The sequence below is a fragment of the Falco peregrinus genome, chromosome 16 (assembly GCF_023634155.1).
Source record: "Falco peregrinus isolate bFalPer1 chromosome 16, bFalPer1.pri, whole genome shotgun sequence".
Lineage (NCBI taxonomy): Eukaryota > Metazoa > Chordata > Aves > Falconiformes > Falconidae > Falco > Falco peregrinus.
The window spans coordinates 2898278-2910511 of NC_073736.1; the positions used below are offsets into that span (position 1 = coordinate 2898278).

At 59.6% G+C, this 12234-nt stretch overlaps 1 protein-coding gene across 2 annotated transcripts; it reads left to right on the top strand.

The window, feature by feature from the left end:
• The first annotated feature begins 6597 nt into the window (after positions 1–6597).
• Positions 6598–11191, top strand: PIM1 (Pim-1 proto-oncogene, serine/threonine kinase). Of its 2 annotated transcripts, none has more exons than XR_008750015.1 (6): positions 6598–6904; positions 7000–7106; positions 7200–7250; positions 8213–8579; positions 9288–9583; positions 9630–9774. XR_008750015.1 is itself a non-coding variant. In XM_055819986.1 (6 exons), the coding sequence occupies exons 1-6, from the start codon at positions 6823–6825 to the stop codon at positions 9946–9948; spliced, it is 942 nt and encodes a 313-aa protein (XP_055675961.1). In that variant the 5' UTR covers positions 6602–6822; the 3' UTR covers positions 9949–11191. The 2 variants fall into 2 exon arrangements, 1 of the variants encoding a protein (XP_055675961.1); XM_055819986.1 differs by lacking the exon at positions 9630–9774 and adding an exon at positions 9791–11191 and having other exon boundaries at positions 6602–6904; positions 9288–9464.
• Positions 11192–12234: the final 1043 nt, after the last annotated feature.

Consider the following 12234-nt stretch of genomic DNA (forward strand, 5'->3'; position numbering starts at 1 on the left):
AGATCGAGGGCATACAGGGGGTCTGTGGCAGAGGAGGGGATGGCCCCACATCTCCTGGGCTCCTCAGGGGTTACCCCATCTCCTCCACTCAGGATTTTTTTGCCAAGCAGACAGGGAGGGTGAGATCTGCCTTTATTATGCTCTTGCCAAGAGACCTGTGCCTGTCCTGGCAGCCCAGGTGCAGCATCAGGCCCAGCCTTTGCACCAGGGCTGCTCCGAACCTCTGCACCCAGTGAGGGAAGAGTCCAGTCTGCAGGCTGCTGCCCTCACTGGTACGGGGCTGGGTTTCCACCGGGATTTCTCCAGGCTGTGAGCAGCACCCTGGCCCGGCTCCGTCTGGCAGCCAGAACCCCCTGGGCTGATGATGGGGCAGTGACTGGTACCCAGGAACCATCACGTCCCCAGTGGGGCTGAGCCACCAGCACCAATAGCCAGTCCCTGCATGCTGTGGCCATCGTGGGGGACAGTGCCCCTTCGTCCCCATCGCCCTGGCATGTGGGGGGTCCCCTGCGCACAGGGATGAAGGCCAAACCTAATTGCCCATCACCTATCCTAGGGGTCACCGCTGTGACCCATCCGTGCCATCTCTGCACTGTCCACCCCACGCGGCGACTCAGCCTCCTCCAGCTTGGAAACAGCATCCAGCTTCCTGGGAGCCTTCCCTTTTCCAGGCGCAGACAAAACCCTCTCCTGCTCGCTCCACGCGCTCCTCGGCCGCGTGTCGGCTAAAGGCCCGGGAAAAGATGAAAGGGATTTCCCGGCTGACCTCCTCACCCCACACTATTTGCACCTCCTTTCCCGCACGCAGACAGACATTTTTCCCATGCTCAGGGGGTCAGCGCCCTCCCTGCACTCCCGGGGCTGGAGCAATGCCAGGAATGTACCTGGGAATAGGCAGGGCTTTGCAGGGCGGAGGGGGAAGAGGAGAGCCAGACACCCTCGGGTCCCCCATCAGCCACCAAAATCATTTTTATAACCTTTAAAAAGTGCTTTTCTCATGCAAACGCTCTGCAGAAAGAAACCTGTGATGCTAGCCCAGGCTGGGGGTGTGCAGTCAGCCTGAGCTTTGCGTATAGGTATATTTTGTCTCCCCAAGCGATGCCAGCCCATGGTGCTGGTCCCCAGGCCAGATCCTGTGTCCCCAGGCACGGTCAGGTGCCTGCCTGGGTGCAGTGTCTCCCCCGGCACAGCCAACGGTGCAGGTGCACCCGCTCACGAGCAGCACTTGGGCTGATCCCATCTGCACCTTCCCTGGTTTGCAAACCAGTTTTTGCCTTTTCATCCCCTTTTTGGGGCAGAATAAGCCCACCTCCCCCCTCCAGCCTCACAGGGGCTCCATAGCCTGCTCGTGCCTCAGTTTCCCTGGGCTAAATCAGGGAGGACAGCCTGTCCCTAGCGCACACTCCCTGGAAGTGAAGCCTGGTTGCCCACAGCATGTGCCGGCATCTCTGCCATCCCAGGGTGGGCAGCCAGGTTGGATCCTGCAGCATCCCTTGGCCCAGCCTGGGGGCTGCATTTGCACCCTGTGATGGTCCTTTCCCAGCTGTCCTATCAGAGATGGGGGATAACAGGGAATAACGCAGGAGAAATGCATTTCCTTCCCCTCCTCCTCACCTTGACCTTGCATCACCTGAAACAGCGATAAAGGGGAAATGAAAATGAGGTGTTTTGGGGCAGAACCTGGACTTCGGCTCAGGAGGTGGTGGGATGATGCCAGGAGATGCCCAGGTCTGGAGGCCCCCCGCACAGAGCCCTGTCTCTCCGGCTGCCCCCTTCCCGCTGCTTGTGCCCCCTCTCCCTGTCCCTTTCCCGGGGCAGCCCAGCAGGTAGCACAAACGCTCTTGGAAAAGCGGATTTTCCTGCCTATGCACAGGGATGATCCAGGGACCTCACTGCAGAGGGGCTGTCAGGGAGGAAACCAGCCAAGGGCCGGGGGCAGCCGCCCCGCTGCGCCCACCGGGGAAGGGATGCGGGCGATGCGTGGCCCAGGGTCCCCACCGTCACCCCGAGGTATCCCTCTTTCCCCTCTTGCAGAGCAAAAGGGTTTGCTTGTAAACAGCAGCCCCTGGGTAACACTTTTAATCCCTCGCCTCTTGGCTATTATTCAGCCCCGGCTAACCTTAAAGCCTCCCCCTTTTTCTCGGCGAGGCACCCCCAGAGCAGAGGAAATTCCTCAGCCCTGACGTGATGTGAAACACGAGCGGCTCGGCCCCAGCCGCCCCCTTCCCTGCCCCAACCTAGCCGGGCCATTTCCCAACCCAGGTTTCCCTGTAGCATCCCATTCCCCACCCACCCCCCGCCCGCCCTCCTTTTTTTTTTTTTTTTTTTTTTTTTTTTTTTTTCCCGACCACCCTTTTCTGCTTTAGACATTGTAACCCGAGAGGCTGGAAATGCAGCTCCTTTCATCTTCCATTTCCCACATCCTGAGAGTCTGGGGAGAAGGAGCCCACCCAGATGAAGGAATCCCAAATATGTGGCTCCCTCCACCTCCCCGATCCCCTCGGCCGCCCCCCGTGTGGCTCCATTCACAAAGCAGATTAGCCATGCTGCCGCCTCCGCGCACACCTCTCCCAAAAGCCCGCGCTAAAAGCCAGCGTACAACAAAAAAAATAAATAAAATATTCAAATTCATAAGAAGAAATCCCCACATCTGCTCCTCCCAGGGAGCAGGATGGGTCCCTGCATCTCCTGCCCCGTTTGCGGGCCCCATCACCTTCCTGAGCTGGCAGGGATTGGCACCCAAAGGCCAGGGTGCTGGTTTAGAGGGGTTTTGGGGTGCTCCAGCACACCAGCAAGGATCTTTCTCCTCCCTGTCCTCGGGTGACTCCAGCACCAGCGTGGGATGTGCGTTCCCAAGCTGTCACCGCTGCCTTGGGGTCTCACCTGGGTCTGGGGGGACCCCTGGGACCCAGAGGATGGGGCGGGAGGGGAAGCAGCACCCAGCCAGCACCCTGTGGCTGCACTGGCTCTTGGCACCCATGATCCCAACCCACAGCTGCAGGCAGAGCCCAGCCCCTCCGCAGCCCCCCAGGAGCCTCTGTGCACCCCAGGATTGGCCGCATCCTGTAGCGCAATGCCCATCACCTGCACCGCAGTGATGCTGGGGGAGACACAGACATTTATCGCACTTCCAAAGTCACCAGTGAGACACGAGGGCACCTCCTCGCTGGTGTAGAGGTGACTTCGAGCAGGCGATGGCACGTTGGGGGTGTCCCTACCGCAGCACCCACTGCCTGGCCGAGGGCAGCGCCTGCTTCCTCGCCGGTGTGGCTGAGGATTGCTCACTGCGCGTAGGCGGGAGCATCTTTGCTGGCCTGACTGAGGAAGGTTTCACGCTTTCCCCAAGGACCAGCAGGTCTGTGCCACTGCTTCGCCCCACGCCCTGGGCCAGCCGGTTCTGCGGGCAACTGAGCCCAAGCGGAGGGAGCCACGGGCAGACGCAGCCAAGGTCACGCAATGACTCAAAGCTCATGCTAGGAAAACCACGGCCTTTCTGTGTCACGGCTTTAATCGCCTCACAGTCCTCCCCTCCCTCCTCCAGGGATGCTGTCCCCTCCGGAAGGGGGACGCTCGTGGAGCTGATATGGGGTTGCACTCCTGGTTTGGCATTGACCTTGCTATTTTGTCTGCAAGACACCGGTGGAAACCTCAGTTTTAACCCTCCACTGGCTACAAATCTGCTGCCTCTCCACCCCAGGGACTCCTGAGCAGCAAGTCCCCCCTCTCTCCCCCTTGGGTATCAGCTTGGCCCTCCCCATTTTCACCTATTTGCTAATTGTGCTGGCAGGGAAGGCGAGGGGGAGGAAATACAAAAAGTAAACTGCGAAAGCAACACTGCAGCTCCAAGGGCCCAGCACAGCAATCAAGCGATAAAGCAGTAATTAAGCCTGATTATCATGCAAGGCAGCCCCGGTTAGACTGGAATGCCGCTGAAGAGCCCGAAAGCTGCCGGGATTGTTTGCAGGGCTGAGAGCTGATCTTTCGATGTCTGCTGGGAGCTCCTCTCTCACAGACCTGCCACCAGTTCCATGTGCCACCCTGGGGTCCTGCATCTCTCCAGGCATGGTTCTGCTTGGGTTTTTCCTCTTTGCAAGCCCTGTGCAATCTCCTCTGAGCTGCAAACCGCTTCCCCAGGGGCTCACATCAAGCATTGGGTTTGACCCAGGGGTGGAAAGAGGCAGCCTGGGCCAGGGATGTTGCCACCTGGTTGGGGCAGGACCCGCAGTCCCGCTTGGACATCCATGTGTCCGTGGAAGTGCAAGGTGTGCTAGAAAAGGTGGGCTGCTTTCCTGCCCCTGCCATCCTCGGCGGCTTTCATCCCGCAGGAAGAGGGCTGGGAGAAGCAGTGATGCCTACAGACGAGGGTGAAGTGGGTAGCAAGCAGGATGGGGTTTGTTTCATGTTAGCTTGAATGTCTGACACATGCCAATGGCCTCGCCCGGGCTGGCAGGGGAAAGGTGAGTACGTGGGATGGGCCTGGGGGGAAAAGGTGGCTCCTAGTCCTGGTTTGGGGTCATCTGGGGAACAGGGATGCACCCGGGTGGGTTATTCTGGGAAGAGATGGATACAGCCGGGAAACAGGGTCACATCCCTGCTCTGCACAGCCAGGGCATGGAGAAATGTCTCCCCATCGCCTCCAAGATGGGGGGGTTTCCCCAACCCAGAGGGGATACAACCCCTTCACGCTGGCAGGAAGAGGCAGCCGCTGACTCAGTCCCCTGGGGAAATTAGCAGTTGGACAGGTTTACGCACAAGGATGATTTGGCCCCAGATCATCCGAGTTGCAAGACACGCTGCTCCCTTCGACACTAATTAGCAGGTTTGGGCAGAGTGAGGAAGGAGGCTGCACCTCCCACGGAGGTCAGGGGAAGGCAGCCCCCAGGAAAGCCCTGCCACTCCCGGGGTGAGCTTTGTTTGTCAATAAAGAGCCAGGGTTTCCAGGGCAGCCCCTCCGGTACCTTTCATCATCCCGGCAAAGCATTTGATAATGAGTTTGGGGCCAGATGCTAAGTCACCTCGTCCCACGGCTGAGCACCGACTGGCAGAACCAGTTGTCCCGAATATGCCCAGGCGTCGGGTGGCAGTAAGGCAGGAGAAAGGCGCTGCCTGCCCCTCTCCTCCACCCTCAGCTTGCATCACTCCAAATAACAACAATAATATATTAAAAAAAAAAAAAAGGCACAAAAAAAAAAAAAGCATGAAGCCTGCTGCGTCAAGTTCTCCACACTTTTCCTCAAATAAAAAATGTCATCTTCTGGGTAAAAATCTGTGTAGGTTTTCCAGGTTTTTGCTGTCTCAGCCCCTGAAAAAGGATGTGCCATGTTCTCCGTAAATATAACAGAGGCAACAGTGGAGGTGAACCCTTCCCAGTGGTGCTGAACCCTTCCCGGTGATGCTGAACCCTTCCCGGTGGTGCTGAACCCTTCCCGGCCGGCACGACAGCTGAGCCACAACTCTGTAGTCCACTTTGGGGGTTGCATTTGGGTTATGTTTTATTATTTTTATATATAAAAAAAAAGAAATACTAAAGGAGCCGGGAGCTCACCAGCATTTCCAGTAAGCCCCATTCGATTTCAAGCAATTCATCCCACAAGTATGTGTGGGATGCTGGGAACTCCTCGGTCTCACTCGGGAGCCCAGATGGGCTTCGTCTGGAGTAATTCAGCTCCTGGTGGCTGGAGCTCTTTGCTCTAAATGCTAATAGACTGAGTAATCAGAGACCTCCATCCAGTAAATTATTTATCTTATCTCTGGAACTCGGGAAAGCATCTCAGCCAGCGACTTCTGCGGAAAAAAGAAAGAGTCGGGGTGGGGGGGGGTGGATTTTTTTCAAAAAAGGGTTGTTGGTCAAGAGTCCTCAGCTGGAATTGCTGCTTTGACTAGAAAAGGGAAAAGTTCAGACACCGGTTTGGCCGTGATGAAGTAACGGCAGCACGGGGCGAGATGGGGTCTGGGGGGTGCCGAGCACCGCCAGGAAGTTGTGAGGCTGCAGGAAAAAATAATAAAGTGAAGACGAAGTTTAAGACCGTTGGGGTTTTCGCGGGGCTGCAGGAGGAGGAAGAGCTCCGCCGCTCCCACCCGGCTGGGATGCGCCGGCCCGGCCGCGGGGACGCTGCGGCCGCCCCGGGAGAGCGTTCAGGCGGCCCCGGCCCGGCGAGCCGACCCCGCTGCGGTCGGGCCGAGCCCCACGCAGCCCCTCACAACGCGTTTTCGGGTGGGCGTTACCCCCCGCCATTCTTGCGCGCGCTTAACGAACAAGCGCGAGTTCCACCGATGCCGTGGCAACCGGGGAACGCGGCGGGACGCGCGCTCAGAACCGGGTAACCGGTGGCAGCGCGAGTCGCAGCTGCAGCTCTAGGCGCGCCGCTCGCTCTTCGCGTCCCTGCTCTCGCCGGGGGGATGCCGCCCCACGCCCCCCGGGCGCCTTTGGCGCCTTTTCCTTCCCGCCACGTCGTGGCGCGGCGCGGGCAGCCCCCCGCCCGCCTCTCGTACTATTGGCTGTGGCGGCGCTGGGCGGGCCGGTGCGGCTGGGCCTGCTGCCTCAGCGCCGCCCCCTGGCTCCACCGGACCCGCCTCCGGCTGCTGCTACTCCCGGGGCCGGCGCGGGGCGGCCGCGCCATACGGGAGCCCGGCAGAGCGCGGAGCAGCCGCGCCGCGGCCGCTCCCCACCCGCCCAGCTGCCGGCAAACCGCCGCCTGCTTCCCGGGCTCCCCCGCCCGCCCGCCGCTGCTCGGCAGCCCGGGAGCCGGCCCCGAGCCGCCGGTGCCCGGTCCGGCTCGGGAGGTGCCGGGACCGGCCCCGATACCGGGCGCGGGGGCCGGGATGCTGCTCTCGAAAATTAACTCGTTGGCCCATTTACGTTCGGGGCCCGGCGGGGAGCTGCACGCCGCCAAACTACAGCCAGGTAGGAGAGCTACGGCCCGGTTCGGCTCGGCGCGGTTCGGTTGGGGGACGGTTGGGGCCCCGGGCGGAGCGTTGACGGCCGGGTCTCGTCCGCAGGAAAGGAGAAGGAGCCGTTAGAGAAGCTCTACCAGGTGGGCCCGCTGCTGGGGAGCGGCGGCTTCGGCTCGGTGTACTCGGGTATCCGCCTTTCAGACAGCACCCCGGTAAGTGGCGGGGCTGGCGGCGGGGCGGAGGAGGAGGAGGGGAGCCGGCGCGGCGGGCGGCGTGCTCAGCCCGCCGCTCCCCTTGGCTTGCAGGTGGCCATCAAACACGTGGCCCGGGAACGCATCTCCCAGTGGGGCGAGCTGGTGAGTGACCGGGGCCACCGGGAGAAACCGGGACATCACGGGCGGGGGGGATAAACCGAGGCCCGGGAGGGTGGAAACCGGGACATGGCGCGGGGGGCAACGGTTGTGGGGTTATTGGGACGCGGAGCATCACGCGCGGGGGGATGCCCTGGGGCCGGGCGGGGGGCACCGGAGCGTCCCCTGGGCAGGGGGGATGCCCTGGGGCCGGGCGGGGGGCACCGGAGCGTCCCCTGGGCAGGGGGGATGCCCTGGGGCCGGGCGGGGGGCACCGGAGCGTCCCCTGGGCAGGGGGGATGCCCTGGGGCCGGGCGGGGGGCACCGGAGCGTCCCCTGGGCAGGGGGGATGCCCTGGGGCCGGGCGGGGGGCACTGGAGCGTCCCCTGGGCAGGGGGGATGCCCGGGCACCGGTGGGGCCGGGCAGGGGGTTGCCCAGGCACCAGTGGGGCCGGGCAGTGGGGCATAGGAGCATCCCTTGGGCAGGAGGGATGCTCAAGCGCTGGTGGGGCTGGGCAGGGGGCACCGGAGCGTCCCCTGGGCGGAGGGGATGCCCAGGTGCTGGTGGGGCCAAGCAGGGGTGCATCGGAGCATCCCCTGGGCGGGGGGATGCCCAGGCACTGGTGGGGCTGGGCAGGTGGGTTGCCCAGGCACTGGTGGGGCTGGGCAGGGGGGCACCGGAGTATCCCCTGAGCAGGGGGCATGCCCTGTGCCGGTGGGGCTGGGCAGGGGGGTTGCCCAGGCTCTGGTGGGGCCGGGCAGTGGGGCACTGGAGCATCCCCTTGGCAGGGGGGATGTCCAGGCACTGGTGGGGCCGGGCAGGGGGACATTGGAACGTCCCCTTGGCAGGGGGGGATGCCCAGGCTCCAGTGGGGCCGGGCAGTGGGTCACTGGAGCACCTCAGGCAGGGGGTACCAGACCCCAGGCGCAGCATCAGCCCCACTGACTGCATTGTGGTCCCTCCACAGCCTAACGGCACTCGTGTGCCACTGGAGATCGTGCTGCTGAACAAGGTGGGCTCCGGGTTCCGCGGCGTCATCCACCTCCTGGACTGGTTTGAGCTGCCCGACAGCTTTGTGCTGGTCCTGGAGCGGCCGGAGGTGTCCCAGGACCTCTTCGATTTCATCACCGAGAGGGGGTCCTTGTCCGAGGAGCTGGCGCGGGGGCTTTTCCGCCAGGTGCTGGAGGCCGTGCGGCACTGCCACAGCTGCGGTGTCCTGCACCGTGACATCAAGGACGAGAACATCATCGTCGACCTCTCCACCGGCGAGCTCAAGCTCATCGACTTTGGTTCCGGCACCTTCCTCAAGGACACGGTCTACACCGAATTTGACGGTGAGCCCACACCCGGGGGGATGCTCCTGGTACCGGGCATTGCACAGCCCAGCCTGGCCAGGCACTTGGAGGATCCCCCCTTTGCTGGGGGTGTGTGTGTGGATTAATTATTGAGCTGCTGCCAAGTTGCTTTTTGGCTGGGGCGGATGTTGTGAAACGGGAGCCGACTCCTGGCCCTGCCACAGCCTCAGCCACCCACCCTGCCCCGGGCTGGGGTGGGGGGAGCCAGGCAGACAAAAACAAACACCCATGGGGGTAGCGGGATGGGGCGGGGTGGGGGGCTTGCAAAACCCTTGCGCTGGCTGGTTTGGTTGCCGGCACGGAAAGGCTTGGGCTGCTCTGCTCCCCTTGTTTGCCTTGGCTTATTTTTTTAAATTATTATTATTATTATTATTGGGTTTTTTTGGCCAAGACGGGGAGGGGGGTAGGCGTGGTTTTTCCCCACCCGTGGGGTTTTCTTTTTTTTTTTTTTTTTTGCATGTAACGGTCGGCCTTTCCCGGCCCCGTGCTGCCCTCTTCCGGCACCATTGGCTTTATTTCACAACCCAAAGTTTGTAAACAAGAGTCACGTGCTGGCGAGGGGGCGGCGGGTCACGCCGTGTGTCCGTCCCCCCCCCCCCAGTGCTGCCCCTGCATCCCTGGGGATGCTCAGGCGAGGGTCTGGGAGCAGGCAGCATCTGCCTGATGAGCTCTGCCTGTATCCCATAGGAACACGGGTGTACAGTCCGCCGGAGTGGGTCCGCTACCACCGCTACCACGGCCGCCCGGCGACGATCTGGTCCCTGGGCGTTCTGCTCTACGACATGGTCTGTGGGGACGTCCCCTTTGAGCAGGACGAGGACATCATCCGGGGCCAGCTCTTTTTCCGGCGGCGGATCTCTCTGGGTGAGTACCTTGCTTCGCAGTGCAGGGGAGATAACAGGTTTTGGGAGATGGCACCAGGCACGTGAGCATCCCGCTCTTACGGTATGGGGGAGGTTCGTCTCCATGGTTAGCTGGAGGAGGTGGCGCAAGGAGCTTGATTTTCCCTCCCATGGTTAGCTGGAGGAGGTGGCACATGTCCTGCCATCCTCTGCTCCATAATGGATGACCGATGGGGAGGTTTGGGCGCAGCCCTGAGCACACCCAGCATGGCCTGGGCTCTGCAGACAGCGGTACAAGGTGGACAGGAGCCTTCTGTGACCGGTGGTTTCTGTTTTCTCTTCCCCCAGAGTGCCAACATCTCATCCGGTGGTGCTTGTCCATGCGCCCCTCGGACCGGCCGTCTTTAGAAGACATTTTCAACCATTCCTGGCTGCAAGACATCCACCTGGCCCAGGAGACGGCAGAGATCCACCTGCACAGTTTGATCCAGGAGCCTGGCAAGTAACAGCTCCATGCATCTCCTGGCCACAAGAAGCAAAGAACACCGGGCTTCTCCTCATGACCGCAGCACTGAGCCGGAGAGCATCGAATGGGGACACGCACACCTTGTCCTGGAGTTGGGCTGGAAACCCAGTCTTGCAAGCGCTGGTGGCCACCATCCAACCCAGCTGTCCTGGACTTCCATCTGAATGACCCTGTCTCATTTGATGCTTTGCCAGTAAAGTTTTTTGTTGTTTTGGTTCTGTATTCGGAGGCTTCCAAGTGTCTTTTGGGACTGCGAGAAGATCGGAGACCTTATTGTGAGAAAAGCTTCAACGGGGGAAAACTTACTTGGGGGGCGGGCAGGTGCTGTGGCCAAATGGCTGTGTCTTCTCTGCTGTCACCGTGCTCGAGTGCCTTCAGTTACAATCTGGGCTGTGCTGGAGGAAATACTTGAATTTTCCTACATTGCTGCTTTTCCAAGACTCGCCTGGGTATATAGTTCCCTTTCCCTTTTCAAAAAGAAAACAGGTCAGAAGACACCTGGGAGCCAAGCAGGCGATGCCTTGCCTCCTGTGCCTCCATCTCGCGTGGATTTTCTGGGGTTCTTTGCTTCCTTGTGCCCTCACGAATGCACAAACAATGCAAACCAACAGAGCTGTAAATGTGTACAAAGTTATATAGGAGCAAAGCTTGATGTACAGTTGTTAATAGTTATAACATTTTACCTTTTTTTTTCTTCCAGTTTTTTGTTTTTAATTTATTTTTCATGAATTTGTTCTTGTTTTTTAAAGGAAGAGTTCTAGCCGGTAGGATAACTTATTTATTTATTTATAATAATTCATGTGGGTTTGCAACCCACGCCTTGCTTCTACAGCTGCTGATCCCCCCCCGCCCCAGTTTTCTATTCGGGTCTTCCCTCCGTGTCTGTCCTGTGTCCGTCCCTGGGCCCGTAGTGTTTCTGTCGGATGTCTGGCGGAGGTGAGGAGTGGCTGCCTGCTCCCCAGCTGTCTGTGTACATACTTCTGGTTGCTGTTGTTTCCTTGCCACGTGCAGATCTCAGTTTGCAGATGAGTTTTGGTTTTCCTCACGGGTGTCTTGTTTGGGGCTGGGGAGGGGGGAGCTGGCCCAGGCTGTCCGCGCTGTCGTGTCTTTACATGTAACCAAGTGTGTAGCCGGCGGGTTTTTTGTTAATAGTTAATATTGTACAGGGGAATTCAGAAATCTTATTTTTTTTATGCGGTTTTAAATAAAAATGAACTACTTGATGTGATGGAGATGTCCCTTTATTGTGGGGTGGGATGAAGGATGCTCTGAGGGTGCGGGATAGCGGTGACCACACCATGGCTACTGCGGGGATTGCTGGTTTGTCCCCAGCTGAGACTAACTCCAAAGGTGCTACCCAAAGGCTTGCCGAACAGCACTAACCAGGACCAGCCAGCCGAAAGCACCAGAGGGAAGGCTGGACCTGTCCCTCCGTAGGGTGTTTCCAGCACCGACTGCTCCTAGCAGGTCTCCTGGGAGAGATCAAAGGGGTGTGGAGGAGCCCTTTTCTTTTCCATTCATCCGCAGGCTGGTGCCGAGCATGTGCTGGGGATGGCGAGTAAACAAACATCAAAGCAACCTTACAAAACACCGGATGTTGTCAGCCAAATTAAATTTTGGTAAGGCAGATCCTGTTGCTCCAGCTCTGTTGGTACAGAGTGGGTGTTGCATGCTGGGTGCTAGTGGGTGAAGAAAGCCACCGGTGGGCTGTCCCCACCTCCAGCTCCGCTGCAGCTAACGCGGAGTGAGAGGAAGTCGATCTTCGGATTACGAGAAGTTGGTCGCTATCAGTCAGCAGCGGTAACGCTTTGCTTGAGCTTTTACCCTCCAAACTGTCAAACTCCACTTCCCAGCTCTGCAGTGCTTCGGCTTCGGGGGTGGTGGGTTTGGATTTTTTTGTTTGCTTGGGTTTTTGTTTTTTGTTTTTTTTAATTAGTGTGATGAATTTTGAAGTCCTGTTCCTGCTTGACCTCACAGAGCACCTGCTGCTGTGTGTACACTAGGACTGTGCCTGCTCTAAGGAAGGGGCATGTTTCCCTCTCCGCAGGTTACTTTGCACGTCCCTCTGTCAGATCTGACACAGCAGGACCATCCTTGCCTTGCCTTGCCCTAGGCTTTTCTTGTTTAAAACCCCCATACCTGGGAAATGTTCCCTTTCCCCAGTTCATCCCAGGCTTGCCAGCACTGCTCTCCGAGCTGTGGGGTTGCTGTCCAAGGGAAGAGGGGCCCTGGAGCCATGTCCCAGCCTCGTGTTGTGACCTGGTGT